A 23,204-nucleotide genomic window follows, 5' to 3' on the forward strand; every position below is an offset into this window, starting at 1 on the left:
ACCAAGGGTAGCACATTTAAGTACTCAGTAAAAAAAATGACTTTTATTCATCAAGCAAAAGTTCTTCACAGCAGGTTTCCCTCGTAGCAGTTTTAGCATCACATCATTCCATCAAAAACTGTTCAGTCTCTTGGCTATCTTTGGTCTACACCAGCCGAACATTCCATATTAAAAGCAGAGACACACCACTTCTCTTGGGCAACAGCCTTGTCAAAACACCCCTCTTTGAGACCAGAACAGACATTCTCCTGGTGTCTTCTTCACACACATTGCTCTCCTGCAGGACTGCTGTTTTCTTGTGCACAACACAGAACACTGTCCTCATCAGTTTGGTTAAGACACCTGTTCTTTTTATGGGCAACAACCACCTGACAATTAGTGTAACACCTGGTCAGAGACTCCTTGCTTGCCAAATGATGCTTTAACCATGTCATTATGTGCAATGGTGATGGGCTAAACACCCCCCCCCGTTCGGTTCGCACCAGAACATCTCAAACAGGGAAAAAGTTCTAGTGAACATGCAAACTCTATTAACCACTTCTGGACCAGAAGGATTTGCCCCTTTAACCACTTTAAGACCGGAAGGATTTGCCCCCTTAATGACCAGGCCCTATTTTGCGATTCGGCACTGCGTTATTTTAACAGACAATTGAGCGGTCATGCGACGCTGTACCCAAATAAAACTGACGTCCTTTTTTTCCCACAAATAGAGCTTTCTTTTGGTGGTATTTGATCACCTGTGTGATTTTTATTTTTTGCGCTATAAACAAAAAAAGAGTGACAATTTTGAAAAAAAAAAAAAAAACAATATTTTTCACATTCTGCTATGACATTTTAAAAAAAAAAATTAAAAAAAATTTTTTTTTTTTTACATTTTAGGCCAATTTGTATTCTGCTACATATTTTTGGTAAAAAAAATCGCAATAGGCGTATTTTGATTGGTTTGCGCAAAAGTTATCGCGTTTACTAACTACGGGAAAGCTTTATGTTGTTTTTATTGTTTTTTTTACTAGTAATGGCGGCAATCTGTGATTTTTTGCGGGACTGCGACATTGTGACGGACAGATCGGACCCCTAACTGACATTTTTGACACTTTTGAGGGTACCAGTGACATTACTACAGTAATCAGTGCTAAAGATATTCACTGTTACTGTAATAATGACACTGGCAGGGAATGGGGTTAAACCAGTGGTGATCAAAGGGTTAAGTGTGAGACTAGGGGAGTGTTTTGGGGGGAGGAACTTGTGAAATGAACATAGAGACCTGTGATCCTATATAAGAGGATCACAGGCGCTCTGTGATCATTTCAGAGAGAACGGTCAGCTGTGTTTACAACAGGTGACTGTTTTTCTCTCTCAGCATGGGGGCGCTTGTGGGTGCCTGGCGGCAATCGCGGCTGCCGGCCCCATGAATTGGCACGCAACCACTGCCTAGTGGGGGCGGGCTCGCCCCTAGGACCGCTAACATGAACCGAAGTACCAATACGTCGAATCACGCAGCCAAACGGTTAAAGTCTATAGGACACGAACATGAAAAATCAAAAGTCCAAATTTTTTTTTTTAAATGATCGTTTTTACAGTAACAGTGATTTTAGCGATGCTTAAAGTGAAACAATAAAAATTAAAAATTATTTTAAATATCATTCCTGGGGGGGTCCCCATAGTCTGCCTGTAATGTGGTGCATCTGTGCGATGTATGGAGCCTGCTGCAGCAATACTGACATTTCCAAATGAAAAGAAAAAAAGGAAAGGGAAAAATGTCATTTAACTTGCTCGTGGCTGTAATGTATTGCCGGCTCCTGCCAAAATAAAAAAAAAAAAATGGCATGCCGCCTCCCCCAAAATCTATACCAGACCCTTATCTGAGCATGCAGCCTGGCAGGTCAGGAAAGGGGGGAACGAGCGAGCACCCCTCCCCCTCCTGAACCATACCAAGCCACATGCCCTCAACATGGGGGGGCGGGTGCTTTGGGGCAGGGGGGGCTCTGCCCCCCCACCATAAAGCACCTTGTCCCCATGTTGATGGAGACAAGGGCCTCCTTACGACAACCCTGGGCTGTGGTTGTCGGGGTCTGTGGGTGGGGGGCTTATCAGAATCTGGCCCCCAGTTGAAGTTGGATATGTCGAAACGCGTCAGGAATGACCTTACGGCGTCCATAGTTACTGACACAGCGGAGGAATTTGAGTATCTGGAGGCACCTTCTATTTGGCGTGGAGCCAATTCAAGCATCCGAAGGGTATCTATCTCTCTTGCTGGGTGTTGGAGTATTTATGCAAATAACCATCTTGTAACAAGTGAATGCATTGTGTGGGATTATGTTGAATAGAGTGTGTTCAAACGGTATCACACTAGTGGAGAATTTCTTTTCACATGTCCGTGGAGCAGTGTTTCCTGGAGTCCATGCCCTTGTAGCCTGATCCACGAGAGTGGTGAGGCATGTCCATTCGGTGAGTGTCCAGTTCAGCTATTTTCCCGGCACTGTGGTGGTGGAGAGTGGGGCGACCCCCCTAAAAAATCACGATCACTTCTGCTCCTTGGATACTACTACTTATGTTTACAACTTATGTTTATTTTTAGTTCATGGACTTTATGGACTATTTGTGCTGAGGACTGTTATTACAAGGTCACTTCATAGAAACATAGAATGTGTCGGCAGATAAGAACCATTTGGCCCATCTAGTCTGCCCAATATATCTGAATCCTATGAATAGTCCCTGGCCCTATCTTGTATGAAGGATAGCCTTATGCCTATCCCATGCATGCTTAAACTCCTTCACTGTATTTGCAGCTACCACTTCTGCAGGAAGGTTATTCCATGTATCCACTACTCTCTCAGTAAAGTAATACTTCCTCATATTACTTTTAAACCTTTGCCCCTCTAATTTAAAACAGTGTCCTCTTAACATGATTTTAATGTTATATGTGGGTCTCAGCCTTTCGAAACTTGTAACATATGTGTTTTATCATATATATATCAAATTTCATTTATTAATTTGTATCTTTTAGGTAGCAGCATTCATTTATTTACCATACTCCTAAGCGCATAGGGTCATTCTCCATATTTCTTTGAGTTTAAGATCTATTGTGAGTATCTTTTGTATTACACAGGGGTTGAAGACAGACAAACCAATCCGCACACCAAAATAAGGCAAAATAAATAATTGCAAATCCCTCTGTAAAAACAAAGTAATAGCAGCCAATTTTTCGTAGTGTCACCACATACAATAAAAATCAATGAAATAGAAAAAAAATCAGCACTAAAATCACAAATACAATATATACGAATAAACAAATAAATAATGAATGTGGTAAAATCCAATTAAATAAAAAGGTGTGCTGATAAGTGCAAAACCTTCACTAATAAATACAGTACATTTATTACACATACAAATTCATAGTAAATGTATATAAAACGAATTAACTGAAACAGTGTACTAATATGTGCACAATCTTCAATGAAAAAAACACACAAAGTGCACTCGATGTGAAAAAACAGGTAGTCCAAACCAAAGGTTCCAGTGGAGAAACCACAAATATGTGGAGATATAAAATATATTTGAATCAGTGTCTATAAAGTCCGACAAAATAAGTTACGATCATCAAAGTAAAAAAGAGAGAGTGTTTTCCGTGTAAAAGGAAGATTCCCAAAAACCAGCAAATAATAAGCCACCTAAAGGTGCAGTGGCCGCTCACCTCACTGAGGATTAATAATCGCATTCAAATCAATCCCAAACAGGAACAAATCCTCCACATTGATGGTGATTTGGCTCAAGGCAGGGATGATAACCACCATGGAATAAGTTCCTATGCAATAACAAAACCTCCACAGTGGCTCATGGAAAAATAAAGGTAGGGCTCCATAGTGCTGTATATCAGGATAAGATTTTTATTAAAAACAAGCAACTTACATTTAAAATCAGTCTGTGTATGTGGAAGACCGGCGGGGTCTCCAGATGGTGTAAAGTTTCATAAATGCAGAACTTCCGGTCTCGGCCGAAAACCGTAAGTGACATCACCTGGCTCCTCCCGACGCGTTGCGTCACAAATGAGGTGACTTTATCAAGGGTTTACTAAAACAAATAGATTGTTCACTTTGCAAGAGAAGTTTCCCCAGAACTTAGTAAATATGGTCAAATTTCATTTTGCAAAGAACACCTAATCACTTGCAAGGTAAATAGAAAAACAGTATTTTGCCTTGCACATATTTGGATGATGGACATCCCTAGAACTTTACCCTTATTCATTATGATCTGGCAAAAAGAACATTGCAAAGTAAACAGTCTATTTGTCTTTAGTAAATCAACCCCACAAAGACAGAGAGGGAGATTTACTAAAACTGGCACACTCTGAATCTGGTGCAGCGGTACATAGTAAGCAATCAGCTTTTAACTTCAGCTTGTTAGTGTTGTGGGTTATTAAATCCACAACAGTAAAATCAGTCTGTATATGCAGTAAAGCAGTGACCACGCCTGGTGAAGAAGACGTAATGACGAAACACGTCCGAGGCATGATCAGGTGGTCTCTGTAGTGAGTGACGGCAGACTCGGAGTAACCCAGGAATTACCTGGCTTGCAGTATGTTGAGCAAGTAGCGGTGAGATACTTTGACTACGCACATATCATCACTGATTGTTTTAAGGCTTGTATTACTTTTTACTTGTGTGAATGCAATTCAATAGGGGATTAAGGGAATAAAGTTGTAAACTATATTATGCCATGTATCTCATTTTTTATTGCTTGAGCACTGGTTTAGGGATGGACTGGTGGGTGAGCTACCTAGGCGGATGTAAGGTGGATTCCTTGCGTTTGGTTTTTTGGACGTTATTTATTGTGCCAGAACAGAATCAAGGGGCTTATATGTCAGAGATCTGGTGAGTTCTCTATTCAAAGGGGAGGGGATTACATGAGGTGTGGTGAAGGCACTGACTGGATCAGCTTCATTTTTAACAACAGATTGATTTCATCATCTTCACCTATCACATTGTGGTCTTACATCTACCGTGTTTCTCCAAAAATAAGACCTACTGTGATTTTCAGGGAGGGCTGCAATATAAGCCCTACCCTGAAAATAAGTCCTAGTTTAAAGTGTTTGTAAAATCCTAGAATCCAGTCTATTTCTGTTTTTTATAATGTCCAATGTGTGTGTTACTGTAATATAATTGTGTCAAATACCTTTGGTACAGAGCCGCTCGGCACTCAGCTGATCTCAGCTGATCTCCCGCTGCTCTCCTCCTCTTTTCCCAGCTGTCAGCGGGGGATCTCAGCCCCTCCCCTCTGCACTGCTCAGAGCATAGAAGAGAGCTCCTGCAGGTCAAGGAAGCGTCGAGCTGCTCTGTAACAAAGGTATTTGGCACAATTATTATACAGGAACACACACATTGGACATGATATAATACTAATATTAGAGTGGATTCTAGGATTTTACACTTTTACTCGGTTCACACAGGGGATTCCGGCAGGTAGGGAGGGAGAGGGGGAGAAAAGACAACACATTACATGATAAGACCTACCCCAAAAATAAGCCCTACTGTGCCTTTTATTGCCAAAATTAATATAAGACCCGGTCTTATTTTCGGGGGAAACACGGTATACTTATGGACTATTTATGGACTTTAAAATTATAAGTGTATTTAGTTAAGTTTTTCTTTTAATTTGACAGCGCTTCCATTGCTGTTTGGTGGTTTTCATTTTCAGCTTTTTTCTCATGCTTGTTATACTCACTGTGGAACCTAAGGGGTTAATCCTGCGTGTAAAAAAAGCTGTTTGATTCTGTCTTCTCTGATCCTCCTCTCCGTTTACTGTCCCCAATCCATCTTCAGAGCATTGGGGGCACTATGCACATGCTCAGTATTTTTTTTTCTTTTTTTTTGGGGGGGGGGGGGGGGTGCATTTGATCAGCACAGGGCCAATCAGCACTGTCCAGACAGAAAGGAGAATGAAAACTCCTCCTACAAGCTTTAACCAGTGCTCGGGAAGACACTGATATGAGTCACAAGACTGCTATATTCTGATATTCTGCTTAGGAGAAAAGGTATTTAGCAGTTTATATTTACTAAAATATTTCCATGTTCTGTGTACTGTGGGAGACCAGATATAGTGAATGCAGGCTCCTGGATTTAGTAACACTTTAGATCCCTTTCACATGGGCGATCCGATCAGGTTTGTCTGTCAGTTTTCCAGGCGAACCGGAACGGATCCTCCAGTCTCTTCTCTTGAGCTGCAGATGTCAACGGACACACGTCCGCTTACACCTGCCGCCATCCGATCTGATCCCGTCCACCAAAAACAGACGGATGGGATCTGGCAGATCGAATGGCATCGAATGGAAATGGACAGGTGGCCTGTTTTCATCTGATTGCACCATAGAGGGGAGCAGGCTGTGTCTGTGTCTGCTCTGCATAACGGAGCGGACACGGATCTGTCATCTGCCTGCTCAATGGGGTTCAGCAACGAGATCCCTTGCTGAGAACGCCGATCACGCTTCACAGAGGTGCCCGTGTGAAAGGGGCCTAAAGCTTTGGAAAAAAAAACTAGAAACTGATTGGTTACTATGCACAGCTGCACCAGATTCTGTGCACACCAACTTTCGTAAATCTCCCCCACAGCGTCAGTCTGTCACAATATATATTACCCAGGCATCACAGTAGGTACTTCATACATAGGTTACAAAACACAAGTCAATCAAGTTCAATAAGCCATAAGCCAGGTAAGTGCAATAGGTGTTTAAGCATACTTTTTTTTTTTCCATGAAACTTTATTGAAATGTAAAAATTACATTTCATTCATTTGCATGCACCACTCTGCTGTGGTGTGTGGAAGCGAACAGTACACAGAGCCCTCAGGTGAGCTCTGGACTGTTCTGGAATAATGCATACAGTATGCATTTTTCCATAAAGCGCTGCTCGGCACACAGGGGCTCCATTGTGTGAACAGGGCACATAAAAAAAAATGATTGTTTTCTGTGTGCCCTTGCAGAGACCTGCCTTTTACGAGTGCAGAAAGATGTAAGTCTCTACACAAGTGTGAAGAAGACATTGGTCAGGTTCAGGAGGAAGGCAAATTAGACTTTTACAAGAAATGGCAGGATTTGCATACAATTTAGTCGCATGAATCTCTGGCTCTGCTGACCGTTTTGTGATATGATTATTTTTTTTAGCCAAACAAAAATGTTTATTAAAGATTTAGCAACGTTACATTGCCATCTATACATGCCAATGCAAAGTATGTCAGAAATATACCATACAACAATATCTTTTCCCACAACAATGAAAGGATGTCAACATTCAATAGTCGTTTCCGGGATCAACATGCGCAAATTTTAAATGTATTGCCACTATACATATTGAAACCGTCAATTGCATTTAAGCATTAAGCCTAACCAGCCTATCCACTGTTAGATCCACCGGGACATCCAGCCATCGTGCCCAAATTTTTTCATATTTAGACGTATTACCCCTGTGCTGATATATGACCCCCTTCTCCAATCTCAATACACTGCCCATGGTTTTGATCCATTCTCCTACTGTAGGAGGGTCTTCCAACTCCCAGTGTATCATAATCAGTTTCCGTGCCTGAAACAGGACTCTATGTATGACCTCTCTCGTGTACACTTTTCAGTCATACTCTCCCAGTACACCCAGTAATGACACCCTAGGGTCTACCAGAAGAGACACACGGAACACGGTTAATTGTCTGCACCACTCCCGCCCAGTAGAGATGCAACTTTGGGTGTCTCCACAGGTGGATTAGATCCCCGTGATCCCTCCTACATCTCGTGCAGGCAGGATCAACTTGAAGACCCATCAAGTGCAGTCTATGGGGAGTGTAATGTACCCTCAATATTATGTAAAGTTGGGTCAATCTGGAAGACCTCCTCCCAAAGATCATTATCCATTTGGCCTACATCCATCTCTCCATCACTCTCAAGGGGTGCTACCTTAAATAGTTGTAAAGCTTTGTGATATAAAACCTTTAGATGATTTAGCATCCCGTATGAGACCGAAGATCGGGGTCGGGGATAAGTGCCATTGTGGTGATTTACTTTGTGCTTTGACCGCATGTTGCAGCTGCATATATTGGAAGTGCATAGAGGATGGCAAATTATACCTGGCCTAAAGGTCCGGGAATGTCAGGAGCAACCCAACCCATTATGAAAATTTTGCTCAAGGTGTGTTACACCGTATTCCCTCCACCTAACCCCAGACTGCAGCTTTCCTATTTATGATATGATTATATTCATATGTTTGTCTAGAAAACTATAGATTTATTAACTAAACATTTCATACTTGCAATTCAGTATGTACTCCTTAATTGTTCTCCTATCCTGTTTAAGGTCCAGCTGGTGCGGTCTCTTGGTGAGGCACGGGCTCGGGTGGCACAGTATGGAGTTAGCTTGGACAGTGCAAAGATTCCTCTGGTGCGAGACGAGACACAATCAGCTGGGTTGCTGTCCCTTCGCCAGCGCCAATGGGTGGACAGTATGCCATACGATTCCTACACTGAAAACCCAGTTGTGTACAGGTGAGCATAAAGGGGGACGTTTTTTGTTAAGCCAGGTCACACCAGGCTCCTAGGTGTTGAATGAACCTCAATGCATGGCGACTGTACAAAGATGTTATGTAAGGAAATGTTCTCCTCATTGCCTATCCTTTTCACGGGTCATCACTGGTCAGGGGCTGCCCCAAAATTCCTATGGAAATACTGACTTTGTGAAAGTTAGTATTTGCATAGGGTAGGTATACGTTCTCATGTGACATAATTTGTCTGATGAGTGTCTGCACAAACATACTGCATTGTGCCAGTGCAGTATCGTGTATGCTCCAATGTGGATAGGTGCCAGATTCTCACAGTGTGTACTAAAAGCTGTAGCAAGTCAGATTGAGCCCACCTCTGTTCCTGGCTAAAGGACATCCAGCATCACCTAGTTCTTTCCTCCTTATGCCTCGTACACGCGCATCGATAGTTGGCCGTGAATTTTCGGCCAACGTCCGATCGGCCGATTTTCGGCTTGTTAGTATGATGCTTTCGCCAATCGATTCCGACTTTTCGGCCGAACAAAATCTGGTGTGCAGGCTATAAAATTTTTGTTGGCTGTCAACAGAAGGGCCGATTTTCCGCCAGTCAGTATAGATTTCGGCAGACAAAAATCTGATGAGCAAGACTGGGCATGCTCAGAGAAGAAAAAACACACGGAAAGTAAACCAGCACATGACATCACTTCTGAAGTTGATTTTTGTTGGCCGAGAAAATTCGTGTGCAGTCTAGAGCACATTTCAACCAACACAACAACACTGGACAAAAGACGGCCGATCGGTCGGCCAACTATCGATGCGTGTGTACGAGGCATAAGCCTTACTGTCCCTGGCCTTCTCATTTCATGAATTGGATTTCAGTTCTTTCAATCACACAGCATAATGGGAACATTACCTAGGGCAGCATACAGTGCCTTGAAGAAGTATTCATATCCCTTAAAATTTTCCACAATTTGTCATGTTCCAACCAAAAATGTTAATGTGTTTTATTGTTTTTTTTGTGATAGACCGACACAAAGTGGCACATAATTGTAAAGTGGAAGGAACATGATAAATATTTTTTTTTTTTTTTTACAGATGTATGAAAAGTGTGGCATGCATTTGTATTCAGCCCCCTTTACTCCCCCTTGACTAAAATATAGTGGAACCAATTGCCTTCAGAAGTCACCTAATTAGTAAATAGAGTCCACCTGTGTGTAATTTAATCTCAATATAAATACAGCTGTTCTGTGAAGCCCTCAGAGGTTTATTAGAAAACCCTAGTGAACCCAAGGAACACACCAGACAGGCCAGTGATAAAGTTGCAAAGAAGTTTAAAGCAGGGTTAGGTTAAAAACAAATATCCCAATATTTGAACATCTCACAGAGCACTGTTCAATCCATTGTTCAAAAATGGAAAGCGTATGGCACAACTGCATACTTACCAAGACATGGCTGTCCACCTAAACTGACAGGCCGGGCAAGGAGAGCATTAATCAGAGAAGCAGCCAAGAGGCCCCTGGTAACTCTGGAGGAGCTGCAGAGATCCACAGCTCAGGTGGGAGAATCTGTCCACAGGACAACTATTAGTCGTGCACTCCACAAATCTGGCCTTTATGGAAGAGTGGCAAGAAAAAAGCCATTGTTGAAAAGCTATGTTGAAGCCATAAGAAGTCGAGTTTGCAGTTTGTGAGAAGTCATGTGGGCGACACAGCACAGATGAGACCAAAATTTAACTTTTTGGCCTAAAAGTAAAACGCTATGTGTGGCGGAAAACTAACACTGTACATCACCCTGAACACACCATTTCCACAGTGAAACATGGTGGTGGTAGCATCATGTTGTGGGGATGCTTTTTTTCAGGAGGGACAGGGAAGCTGGTCTGAGTTGAAGGGAAGGTAGACGGAGCCAAATACAGAGCAATCTTAGGAGAAAACCTGTTAGTCTGCAAAAGACTTGAGACTGGGGCAGAGGTTTACCTTCCAGCAGAACAACGACCGTAAACATACAGCCAGAGCTACGATGGAACATTTTAGATCAAAGCATATTCATATGTTAGAATGGCGCAAAGTCCAGACCTAAATCCAATTGAGAATCTGTGGCAAGGCTTGAAAATTGCTGTTGGCAGACGCTCTCCGTCCAATCTGACAGAGCTTGAGTTATTTTGCAAAGAAGAATGGGCAAAAATGTCACTCTCTAGATGTGCAAAGCTGAGAGAGACATCCCTAAAAAGACTTGCAGCTGTAATTGCAGCAAAGGGTAGTTCTACAAAGTATTGGCTCAGGGGGGCTGAATACAAATGCACGCCACACTTTTCACATATTTATTGGTAAAAAAAATGTGAAAACCATTTATCATTTACCTTCCACTTCACATTTATGTGCCAATTTGTCTATCACATAAAATCCCAATAAAATACATTTAAGTTTTTGATTGTAACATGAAAAAATGTGGAAAATTTCAAGGGGTGTGAATAAAGGCACTGTACATACAAATACAGAAAATAAAGGACAAAGAAAGGGCACACCAGCCTAGCGCATTATCCTCAATGTAGGCTTTATTAAAAAAAAAAACATAAAAATGGCTACTCACAAACAATGGTGTAAAACCAGCATTTCAAATCCAAATATCAGGAGTAGTCCATGTGAATATCCACTGTCCTTAACGGATGACGGCTGACGCGTTTCGAGGCTTCGCCTCTTGCTCAGAGCCACCAGAAAGAGGCAAATCCTCGAAACGCGTCAGCCGTCATCCGTTAAGGACAGTGGATATTGACATGGACTACTGATATTTGGATTTGATATGCTGGTTTTACACCATTGTTTGTGAGTAGCCATTTTTATGTTTTATTAATAAAGCCTACTTTGAGGATAATGCACTAGGCTGGTGCACCCTTTCTTTGTTCTTTATTTTCAGTACTTGTTATACTACCCCCGTCCAATAGGGCAGCACGGCCCTAGCCATTTGAGATGCCAAATATGAGTTCCATGGAAAGAGTGGTCGGGGAGCCCAGGTTCTGAGCGCAGGAGTAAGGTGTTTGGAGCACGTACAAATACAGCCTTCTTAGTTTTGCCCATTCCTCTAGACCGGCATCCACCCAATAATGCATTTTGATATTTGCTCATCTCCCCCAAAGAGCCAGCCTTTGCAAATACTCATGGCGTGGCAAAAAAATCCCCCCCCCCTTTCATCCATCCGAGGTCACATGATTCCCCAGAAAAAGTCAGCGAGGAAGGGCAGCAAGAAAAAGAAGCAGCTCCTAAAGTTCACCTTGCACTGCGCACACCCTGTGGAAGATGGCATCGTGCATGCTGCTAACTTTGAGCAGTTCTTCCATATATGCATCAAGGTGAATGGAAACGTTGGCAACCTGGGTGGCAGAGTGGTCACTATTGAGAGAAGCAAGAGTAAAATCACTATGACTTCAGAGGTGGTGTTGACCTGCACGTTCTCTGGGTAATCTTGAGGTTGGTCCTGAGCAGTCAATTGCAAGACCTGGGTGCCACTGGCTGGTAGCTGGATAGTACACACTTCTTTTTTTCTTATTACATGCAGAGAGTTGTAGATCTGGAGAACAGAGCTTGCCCATTTTACGATTAGCAAAAGACTGCTATGGTCTTAGTTATTTACAGTATGTGTATGTACTTTATACAGTATTTATAAAGACTATAGTTTTCACCAGTTCTAGGAATTACCGTATTTTCTTTGATCTTTTCAAAAACTGAAAAATCTGCTAATTTCTTCAGGGAGAAAACAGCATCAGCTTTAAAGAAGGTACATGAAAGCGAAGATGTGATTGCAGCAAGAGAAGTGAGAGGTCTTTGTGACATTATTGGTAATTGTTTTCCTTTTTTACAAAATAAATTCAGGTTCTTATACTGTTGCTTAAAAATGATGAAAGATGATTTTTTAACTTTACTGTCAATTTAAAGCGGTATAAAATCCTAAAGCAAATACTTATAATATTATAGCTTACAATTCTTAGACGTGATGGCTGCATTCATTTTCTTTTTTAGGGCTTTCTTTTCTTTTTTTCACCTGGTGATCTGGCCAGTAAATCTGTTGTTTTTCAAAAAAACAAGTTCTCTTCCAGATGTATCAGTTAACCACTTGCCGACCGCCGCGCGACTATATACTGCGGCGGTCAGCCCCTGCTGGGCAAAGCAAAGTACCGGTACGTCGCTCGCCTACGAGCCTCTAGGGCTCGCATCGCACATTATATTATACTTACCTTAGAACGATGCCTTCTAGCATGGTCACATGATACGCTGGGTCCCAAGTCTTCTCTTTTCTGGACTTCAGAGTGGGAAGATACTTCTCTGGATGTCCATGTCAGTGCCTGGTGATGTGGACACTGCCTATTAGATATCCATCAGCAGGGTCCTTACACATCCTGAATATTGCAAAAATAGGGTTCTTTTCATGCGGCTTCAAGGGCAACATGAAAAACACTACTCTTTTAAATGACATGCCTTGAAGATGCCTTTAAAATAAATATCGGAAAAATATGATTCTAATGGACAGCTTTACCGACATCATATTCTGGCATTACATATTCACAGTTTAATATTCTGGATGTGTAATTGATTTTTTTACCTTTTATGTTTAGCTTGCCTTAAATACGGTAGCAACCCATTCATTTCAACTTGAAAATAAGGCTTTTTTAGGTAGTTTGAGCTGCGACACCTAACTTTTTTTTCAAGTGGCTGTAGGCCTGAAATAACCAGTTGAAGTAGCACCAAGAAATCTAAAAGCATTAGAAAGGTTTAATCCTAAAAAATATATAAAGGGCTGCCTGTGTCCTAGCAACCAAAGTTGCTAGGCGGCAGGGGAGGACCGGGCCAGGGGGCAGGAGGGCAATTGCCCCCCGGGTTGCTCTGATGCCCCGTAAAAAGGCTGCACCGCTTCTGCCACAGACATGCCTAAAGAATTCCTGGTGAAGAGAAGTAAAAATTCCCCACTGTTGACCTACTGAGTGCGGGATAAAGACAAGGACAGAGTGCAGGCTCCCCCCCCAGCAAGGAGGGTGTAAACTGTGTCTGAGCAGAAGCCGGTTCCATGCCCAATTGTAGACCCTCCTCTCCCGGCCAGCCCCGAGTTCTGCCAGTAAGTAGAGAGTACCTGGAGTGGAGCTTCAGCATGGAATGGGGGTCAGGAGGGGTAGGGAAGAGGGAGAGTGGGAGGAGGGCCGAATCGCTGCACCATGGGCCTCTGGTTTGTACTTTCCCCCTGGGCCGAAAGTTGCCAGTCAGCCCCTGCTAGGCGGTAGTAGCTGCCTGCATCCTAGCAATCTAGAAATACAGGAGGCATGAGCCACCTGAATACTACAAATGAATGAACTTATGTGGCAAGAGATGCCTGCATCCTAGTAACCTAGGACACTAGCGGCAGGAGCCACCTGGAGGACAACAGGCAACAAGAGTTGCCTTTACCCTAGCAACTTAGGACATTAGACAGCATGAGTCTTCTGCATCCTAGCAGCCTAAAGCCCCGTACACACGTACCGATGGTCGGCTTACAAATGTTCCTCTTTTCTCCCCGGGATGTCGGTGTCTGCTGAAAAGTGCAAAGACAGCACAAGGACAGCACAAGAATTTTGTCCGCCGACTGCAGAAGTGATGTCATGTAATGGTTAACTTTCCCTGTGTTTTCTATTTTCTGAGCATGCCCAGTCTTGCAAATCTGCGGTCTGTCGGCCGAATTGTGTACTGACAGGCGAACAATCGTCCGTTCTGGTGTCGGCATACAAATATTTTCATGTTTGCACGAAAGACTTTTGTCCGCGGATTGTGCGCAGACATCTGTCGGAGGCACCATACTAACACACGTACAATCGGCAGATCCTTCGTCCACCGACGTTTGTATGCCGACGATCGGTACGTGTGTACGGGCCTTTAGATACTAGAGGGCATTAGCTGTCTGCATCCTGAAAATGAATGACACTAGGCAGAAAGAGGCGCCTGTGTCCCAAAAACCTAGGAATCTAGGAGGCAAGAGCCACATGCATCCTAACAACCTTGGATGCCAAGCAGCAGAAGCTGTCTTTCCTAGCAATCAAGCATGCTACCCACAATCACAAATATATTAAAATGAAAGGAAAACACTCCACAAAGTCCATCCACAAATGAAGAAGTGCGAATTGGAAGGCTGTGGATGGGCTTTGTTTCTATTGTGTAGTTTTTTTCATTTCTACTAATACATATATTTGTTTCTGATTGTAGGACATTATTTTATGCATTTTTATTCACTAATTTATTCACCCATATATATTTATTGGGATAATATGTATTGAGTTATGGTATATTTTGGTTATCTATTGCTTTTTTGCTGGGTCATTTATTATTAAGGGGGAAGCACAACAGGTTTCATGTATATACACTCTTATGTTGTTTTGTATTTGGACAATCCCTGAGTGCTGCTTCTGTATAATTTTGTACGTTTTTATTTTAATTATCATCCCCTGGCGCAGATATTTTTTTTTTTATCTATAATGATTGTGATCTATTGACTGTCCAGTATATTTGATGGGTAGATGTTGAAGTAGCTACACTCCTATCTTTTGAATGGCATCCGTATTCTTCATGTTTTCAATATAACACATAATAGAATATTGTTATATGATTTCATCTGGTACCATAAAAGTTTTTTTATTGTGCTGCGCTCATAGTGCTTCCTCAGTTATATTATTTGGATAATAGTGTCCCTTTTAATTTTGAGTATAATTTTCCTCCCCTTGCAGTTTCTGAAAAAAGAGACAGTAACATCTTGCAGCGAATCACCACAAACAGACAAGAACGGCATGAGAAGGCGATTTCTGATCTGCATAGAGAATTATCTGACATCAGCAAGGTGGTGAAGTAATAAAGGATTCTGGAGGAGCTCTCTGATGTGTTTAATTTGCACTTCATAGTTAAATTTCCCTTTTTTTTTTTTAGGAAATGGAGGCCTTAGTTCTGGAGGCTGGAAGGACTCTCCAAAGATATTTATTGGAGTCCGATAGAAAGATTGACTTGTTATTCCAGCAATGTGAAGAAAGGAAAGACAACAGGTCCCTCACAATGGTGGTAAATATGTCCTTCACCTTTACAGCAGAGGCATTGTTCTTACCAACCAATCACTCTGCAAAACTGAAACTGATGACCAATTAGGTTTCATCTTTTCAACATATCTAAACCAAGAAACAAAAATGTTATAAATTACAGTTTACCAGTCCTTAGATGTGTTGGCTACATTCTTCTTCTTATCTCAACCATACAATACAAGACACAAAGGTAAAGTATACATAGGCCCTGGAATATAGGCTCGTACCTTCAGGTGATTGGACACTGGCAAAGCTTTCAAGGACACACCCCCTTTTTGCCTTCGCTATAACCCTAATAACTTAATCTGGTGATCCTGTTAGTAACACACTTCCTGTCCTGGGGTGATCACCCTAGGCGCCTTCTCCGATTTTGACTACAAAGCCCTCAATCTCTCCTCATGTCCATTACATAGATAGGTGCTCTTCTGTACTTCTCAGAACATAGGAGAACGGATAAGATTGCTTATTAAAAAAGAATAGCGCACAAATGCAAAAGAAATTACTACCATATCTGAAGAGAGTCCATAAATAAAAATGGGGGTTTGGTCCCACCATATGGCCATATCGTGCTCAAGCCCACTACTGCATCAAAGTACCCCATTATCAGTGGGTCCTACACTATCCATGAAAAAAGAGATGAATCCAGCCTTTCTAACCCTTGGAGATAATACTCCTTGCTGGGAGAGATGTGCAAATGCACTACAGGGGACTCCTCCTATATCCACTTGATGGTGGACACTGATTGAGTACAGGTGTGTGTGGGAGGTGGGGAGGGCTGCTCAACCTCGATAGTCTGGTCAGACTGAATACAAGATTGCTTGATATATCAGTTCATTGCAAGGAAGTTACAAGGACACTATAATTCAAGCAAGATAAACAGGAATTTTTCTATACTTGCAGTAAGCAAAAAAGATGGCTCCACCCAAAATAAACACACATAAAATGTCTAAAATCAAAATCCAAACTAAAAATACAAAGTTAATGGAATAAGAATTTAAACTTTACTGTGCTTCTGAAATGCTTCAGAGGATTTCCACAGACAGTGAGAGAAGGGAAATGGTGACTCGCCTGCCGCTACTAGACCTTCATTCAATGGATTTAACAGGCAAGGTCCCGGGTATATAAGATATTCCACCACCATCACTTACCTTTTAAATATACAGTAATGGATACTTCCCACATCTAAAGTATGTATACCACCACTGCTGTTGAAAAGTCTAATCAACGCAGGAAATGCAGGACATTTCAGGAAAGGAATGCAGGAAACCTCAGCCTTGTTTCAAGCCTAGTACATAATAGCAGCAGTCTGAGGTTGCAAATACACGAGGAACATATACACAGGGTAAATGTTTGGGGCATCTAATCTTTATATTTAGCATTCAAAAATATGCCAGAAATGATTCAGAAAATGCAAATTTTGCCATGCTGGTGGGTTTCTTGCTTTTTTATACTGACTTTTTATTACCTTTCAGTTTTTAAATGAACTTAGGGATCATGTAGTCGAGGAATCCTCCTACAGGAAGGAGTGGATCAGACGCACAGAGAACACTTTGTTTCATCTAGAAGAGAAACGTGCAGATCGCGTAAGTACATACTTCTGACCTATTTAAAATGATTCCAAATATTTTTACCTTAATGCATTCCCTGCATTAAAGAGGGGTTCCGCCCCCTCTAAAAACTAAAAGTCAGCAGCTACACACACTGTAGCTGCTGACTTTTAATATTAGGACATTTACCTGTCCTGGAATATAGCAATGTCGACACCCCAGCCGATGTTTCTATCGGCTGTCGGGTGCTGCCATCATTGCCGGTAAGGGTAGAAGCGTGCTGCACTCTTACTGGCACGGCAGCAGGGGAAGGAGGAGGGGTGAGGAGGGGGGCGGAACTGCTGACGCACATCGCCGTAGCAGGGTCTGACGGAAGTGGGGACAGGCATTCTGTCAAAAACAGGTTCCTGCTCCCCCCCCCCCCCCCGAAAAGTACCAAATGTGGCACTGAAGGGGGGGGGGGAGGAATCAGATAAACATAATTTCCACTCTGCTTTAAGGTAAAAATGTTCAGATCGAAGTCTCTCTCTCTAACCCCCCCCCCCCTTCCTTACTTGAGTCCTCAGTCGATCCAGCATTGTGTCATCTATAGCAGCTCTCCCTGCTCTTACAGGCTTTGCTGAGGCAGCGGGAGCCAATGGCTCCTGCTGCTGTCAGTCAAATCCTGTGATGAAACAGCGGGGGTAGGGGCCGAGCCAAACTAAAAGTGTCTATTGACACAGACTGCAGGACTGGATTGAGCCCAAAGGTGTTCCACAATAAAAATCGGCTTCCTATGGTGACACACCAAGAAAAATTGAAGCCAGGAGCACTGCCAGAGGACAGAAGAGGAGGATCTGGGCTGCTCTGTGCAATTACATTGCACAGAGCAGGTTTGGTATTTAAAAAAATAAAATGTAAACTCTACAATCACTTTAAGAGGTTCCACTTTGATGAAATGTAACAACTGTTTGAGAACAGCGGTAAAGGATGTGATCTCTTTAGAAGTTGCTGAACAAAATTAAGACTGGCTGATCCTCCTTTCAACAGAGATCATGTGACCAACATCATAGGTCTTTTAGTCATTTTCACTATGAAAGATTTACTTTCTGTAGTTATTCACTCCAGCAAGACTGTTAACATAGCTTTATGTTAACATTTCAGTATTGGTCAATATTAGGGGTTTTCTTCCCTAAGTTTGCTGTTGTTTATTTTTTAAGTGCAGATGTTAACACATAGGTTATCTATAGAGAGTTAAGGAGTAGTGGGTGTGGCGTTGCTCTGCTAATAATGTTATGTGTGTGTGATTCCCTTTAAAAATGTTTTTTTTTTTTTAAAGTGTTTGGTGCTTTGTGATTTGCAATGTGGTAACCATACAAAAAACGACACATTTAAATTACCAAAACGAAATCAGTGAAATAGGCGCCGCTTCTGATGACGTTGTGCTAATGAAACACGTAGGGCGGAGCTTTCCAGCATCATTGAGTCACTTCTTGTCAGGCTGTGGAGCATTCCAGACATCCTGATTTTTATGCCTATTGATTGCTGCCAAATTGTAAGTGCATTTCTGATTGTTTGAACGGAATAAACAGTTAAAATGGTATTTTGCTATGGGATATAATTTCTCTCTACATATGGAAGAGATGAAGGGGCTAACTTTTTAAAGGAAAAAGGAGAGGAAAAGACATATACAAGCATGGATCTGGGTCCTGTCATACAGCAGTGAAGCTGTGAATGCGAGATAGCCCCTCGAAGGGATGGCTCTCTGGTGAGTGCAGTAGCATAAGGGGAGCACAAAGTGGAGCACCTGCACAAGCATGAATTTGTGATACACGCCCATAAGGAGCGCCTGTCACTTAATTTTTCAATTATATATGGACTGATTATTTACTCAATTACTTTTTTAGCACATATCACAGATTGATTATATACATTGTTATAGAGGTTAATGTTTACTTACATTTTGGTCTATAAGAGCACCTGTCACTTTACAAATATAGCAATTGAATGTGTATTATATATTTTTTTCACCGATTTAGTTTTGGCAATTTAAATGTGTAGTTTTTCTGTATGGTTACCACATTTGAAATCACAGAGAACCAGGCACTTTTTAATTCTTTTTTTTTTAAAGGAAATCACATACATAATATTATTACCAGAGCAGCACCACACCCACTACTTCTTAACTCTCTATTTCAGACTCTAGCTAGGTAGTTGTCCTAGTGGAAGCAGCAGCTCCCATAGAAACTAATAACAGCCATTTGCACCGAACCACCCCAGTTTTCTTAAGTTATATAGGGAAACTATGTTTATCTTTTTAGATCACTGATGCATTGAAGAAATTCACAACACTATTGACAACGATTTGCTATCTCATGCCTTCTGATGTGCTTCGATTTATTCATAAGGAAGCTATGGTAAGTCGTTTTACAGCTGGCAACAAATCAAATAATTTGGTGACCGACTAAAGATATGCTTGAGAAATTACAGCTGTACTAAAGTCAAAAAGGTATCTCAATGTGATATATAAAGTACAAAAGTCATAGGCCCCTTACACTCTGTTTGAGTACTCCTGTTCAGTGGGGAATCTGTCTGCTGATCAGCGCTGAGCATGCCAAAGGTTGGTTCGTGTCAGCCCTGAGTGGACACAGCCTGCTCTCCTCTATAAGCGGTGGGATGTAAATGGACTGCCCGTCGGTATACACCCAACTTTCATCCAATCCAATACACCAGATGGATGTATTTAGCAGATATGATTGAATTGGATATCGGCTGCTCCATAGAGGAGACTGGAGGGTCCGATCAGGTCTACGTGAAAAATTGACAGGCGGACCCTCTTGGTTCGCTAGTGTGAAGGGGGTCTAGGACAGGTGTAGAAAAATGCTGTACATTAAGAATGTTTTCAGAAATAGAAGTGTTAATAGTTTATTTTTATCATTTAACAAAATTGAAAGTAAATGAACAGAAGAGAAATCCAAATCAAATCTATATTTGGTGTGATCACCCTCTGCCTTCAAAACATAATCAATCCTTCAAAGTACACTTGCACACAGTTTTAGAAGGAACTTGGCAGGTAGGTTGTTCCAAACATCTTGAAGAACTAACCACAGATCTTCTGTGGATGTAGGCTGCCTCAAATCCTTCTGTCTCTTCTTGAAATCCCAGACGGACTCCATGATGTTGAGATTAGGGCTCTGTGGGGGCCAAACCATCACTTCCAGGACACGTATTCTTGAAGATAGTTCCTAATGACATTGGCTGTATGTTTGGGGTCATTGTCCTGCTGTAAAACAAATTTGGGGCCAAATACATGTCTCCCTGATGGTATGGCATGATGGATAAATATCTGCCTGTATCTCTCAGCATTGAAGACACCGTTGATCCTAAGCAAATCTCCAACTCCATTTGCAGAAATGCAGCCCCAAACTTGCAAAGAACCTCCACCATGGTACACTGTTGCCTGCAGACACTCATTATTGTACCACTCTCCAGCCCTTTAGGAACAAATAGCCTTTCTCTTACGTCCTCCGACAGTCGCCGCCATCTTCATATTTGTCACAATGGGGTATTAGACTTTGCTCCGAAGGAGTAGCTAGGCAACAGAATATGTTAATATAAAGGCTTTTAACATATCCCACCCCCAGGGGGTGGTCCCCTCAGTCAATACCCTCCTACTTCCTGTATCCATACTTCAGTTTCAATGTCTAGCTTGTCAGGAGTAGCTGAATGTCTCTATGCTGGGGCATTTTTTGTCTCAGCTTTTCTTTTCTCTTTTGATTTTCTTTGAGTTTTTTCTCTTGCTTTACTTAGCTGTTATTTTTTCAGCGTTAGTTAGTTCTTCTGATGAAGAGGATTCGTGCGGGCTGGGTCTCGGGCTGATCCCCCTGGTCGCAGGTTGTGGGTCAGTGGCTTCCCGGCCTGCCATCGAGCGTTCAGCCAGGTATCGCTCCTGGCACAGTGAACGACCCATCCCTGTTCGGTGCAGGGATGCTTGGTGAGGTGGCTACCTCAATGGACGCTGTGCGGTTTCTTAACCCCGGTTTAGTGCGTCCTGGATGCGACTCTCCCTGCCTCATGTGCTGCGGTTTGTTCGCCTGTGCGGGTTCCCCACGCCATTAGGAGGTAAGTGTACTTATGTGGGGACCTGTCTGTCGGGGGGGTGTCAGTCTGGGACTGTGTAACCTGCCTCTATTCACACTATTTGGCTCCCTGTCATTCTGCCTGCACGCTGTGGGCTGCAGGGGGGGGGGGGCTGTGTGGCACTGTGTGTCTGCCTGTGTACTGTGTGAAGGGCTGTGTGCTGTGGGGCATGCTTTTGGTCATGTTGGGGCACTATACAGCGGTCGCTGCGGCGATCCGCCATGTTTTTTACATGGGTGGTGTTTTGTAGTACATCACAGAGCGGGGGAGCGGCGTTTTCGGCGCCAAACGGCGCCATTTTGCCTGCACTCGCCCCAGCCGCATGTTTTCACTGCGGGCGGCCATTTTCTTGTAGCCTTCCATAGGCTTTAACAGAGCGCCCTGATTGCATCACTTCCTCTTTCCTGATGTGCACCGATCGAGGCGGCAGCTACAGCAGGGGTCTCCTCAGGTTTTAACCTTTCTGTCTTCCTATATCCATTGCCTGTGTTCTGTGTTATCCCTGTGGGGGTCTCATTGTGCTTGTGTGTGTGGCGGTGGGCTGCGCTCGCCGCGCTTGTTAAAGGGGCAGTTAACCCTTTCTTTGCCAGCATATTTTTTTGGGGCAATGGATTCTCAGGAGGGCAAATTTCCTGCCACATTGGTGGGTAGCCAGGGGACTGCTGTTTCCCCCCCCAGGGGGGGATTTGGCTGCGATTGTGGCTAATCTTGCTGCCCAGGTGCAAATGTTGGTGGCTGCTCAATCCACAAAAAGGTCCCGAGCTTCGATTTCCTCTGGTTCAGAGGGTGATGGTGCGGGGGCTGATATGGCCGGGGTCTCCTTATCAGGGTCCCGTTCCTCCCTGGATCCTGTGGGGTCCGAGGTGGAGGCTGAGGTTGAAGGGGTGGATGATTCTCCTCCTGGCTCGTCTGAAGAGCTTGCACTCATGGATGAAATGGTTGCTTCCATCAAGCAAACGCTGCGCTTGCAGGATGAACCGTGTCCGCCTGCTGCCTTGGCAGCTTATGGGACAAAGAGAAGACGCAAAACATCGCAGGTTTTTCCCTGCACTGATGATTTTCAGAGCGCTGTTAAGGAACAATGGCGTAATATCCGCAAGCCTTTTGCTGTACCCAGTAGGTTCAAACTGCGTTATCCTTTCACGCCCGCTACTGACGAGCGTTGGTGTGTACCACCTCCAGTGGATCACGCGATCGCGGTTCTGAATAAGTCCACTGCGATTCCTGCTGAGGATACCCCGGTGTTCCGGGATGCCACAGACAAGAGGCTGGAGTCTCTTGCCCGTCATACCTATTCTATTATGGGTTCTATGCTGAAAGCTTTGTTTGCTTCCCTTATGGCGGCCCAGGCGGCCGCGAGTTGGACGCAGGTGCTTAGACGCGTTTTGGTGGCTGATTCCGCCCCACAGGCGACATTGGACATGGTGGATCAAATCCATCAGGGTGTCATGTATTTGTGCGATGCGGACTTGGATATGGTCCCGTTGGCCGCACGTGTACACGGTGTGGCGTGTTGTCTCGCCGTTTGGTTTGGTTGAAGTGTTGGTCGGTGGACCAATCTTCGCGCAAGACCTTAGCCAATCTACCTTATGACGGTTCTCGCCTTTTTGGCGAATCCTTGGATACTCTGATAAAGGGGATCACAGGGGGTAAGAGCACGCTCTTGCCCCAATCCCAAAAGGCTAAGGCGGCTCCTGGTAAGAAGCATGCTTCCTTTCGGCCCTCTCAGGGGTCCTTTCGTGCCTTTCGGCCGCACTATAAGGGCAAGCCGTTCAAAGGTCAGGGCTCCCAAAAGAAGCCGTGGACAGGTAAGCAGAAGTCCGGCCAGTCCGGATCCGCTGCCCACAACAGTGCGGCCTGAAGGGGCGCCCTCACCCGGTTCTGGGGTGGGGGGACGCTTGCTCGGTTTTCCACAACCATGGCTGACCCGTGTTCGGGACAGGTGGG

At 43.4% G+C, this 23,204-nt stretch overlaps 1 protein-coding gene across 1 annotated transcript in view; it reads left to right on the top strand.

Annotated features, from left to right (window-relative positions):
- The window catches only part of CCDC180 (coiled-coil domain containing 180), a gene marked incomplete at its 5' end in the record, with an annotated part of 90,909 nt that overhangs the window by 5,072 nt on the left and 62,633 nt on the right, over positions 1-23,204 (top strand). The window contains 6 exons of the mRNA XM_082262829.1: positions 8,333-8,520; positions 12,257-12,345; positions 15,250-15,359; positions 15,446-15,574; positions 17,064-17,174; positions 19,439-19,534. Of these exons, the coding sequence (XP_082118955.1) occupies positions 8,333-8,520; positions 12,257-12,345; positions 15,250-15,359; positions 15,446-15,574; positions 17,064-17,174; positions 19,439-19,534 (723 nt within the window). The remainder of the gene's footprint in view (positions 1-8,332; positions 8,521-12,256; positions 12,346-15,249; positions 15,360-15,445; positions 15,575-17,063; positions 17,175-19,438; positions 19,535-23,204) is intronic.

This window comes from Pelophylax lessonae, assembly GCF_965119305.1.
Source record: "Pelophylax lessonae genome assembly, chromosome: 7".
Classification (NCBI taxonomy): Eukaryota; Metazoa; Chordata; class Amphibia; order Anura; family Ranidae; genus Pelophylax; species Pelophylax lessonae.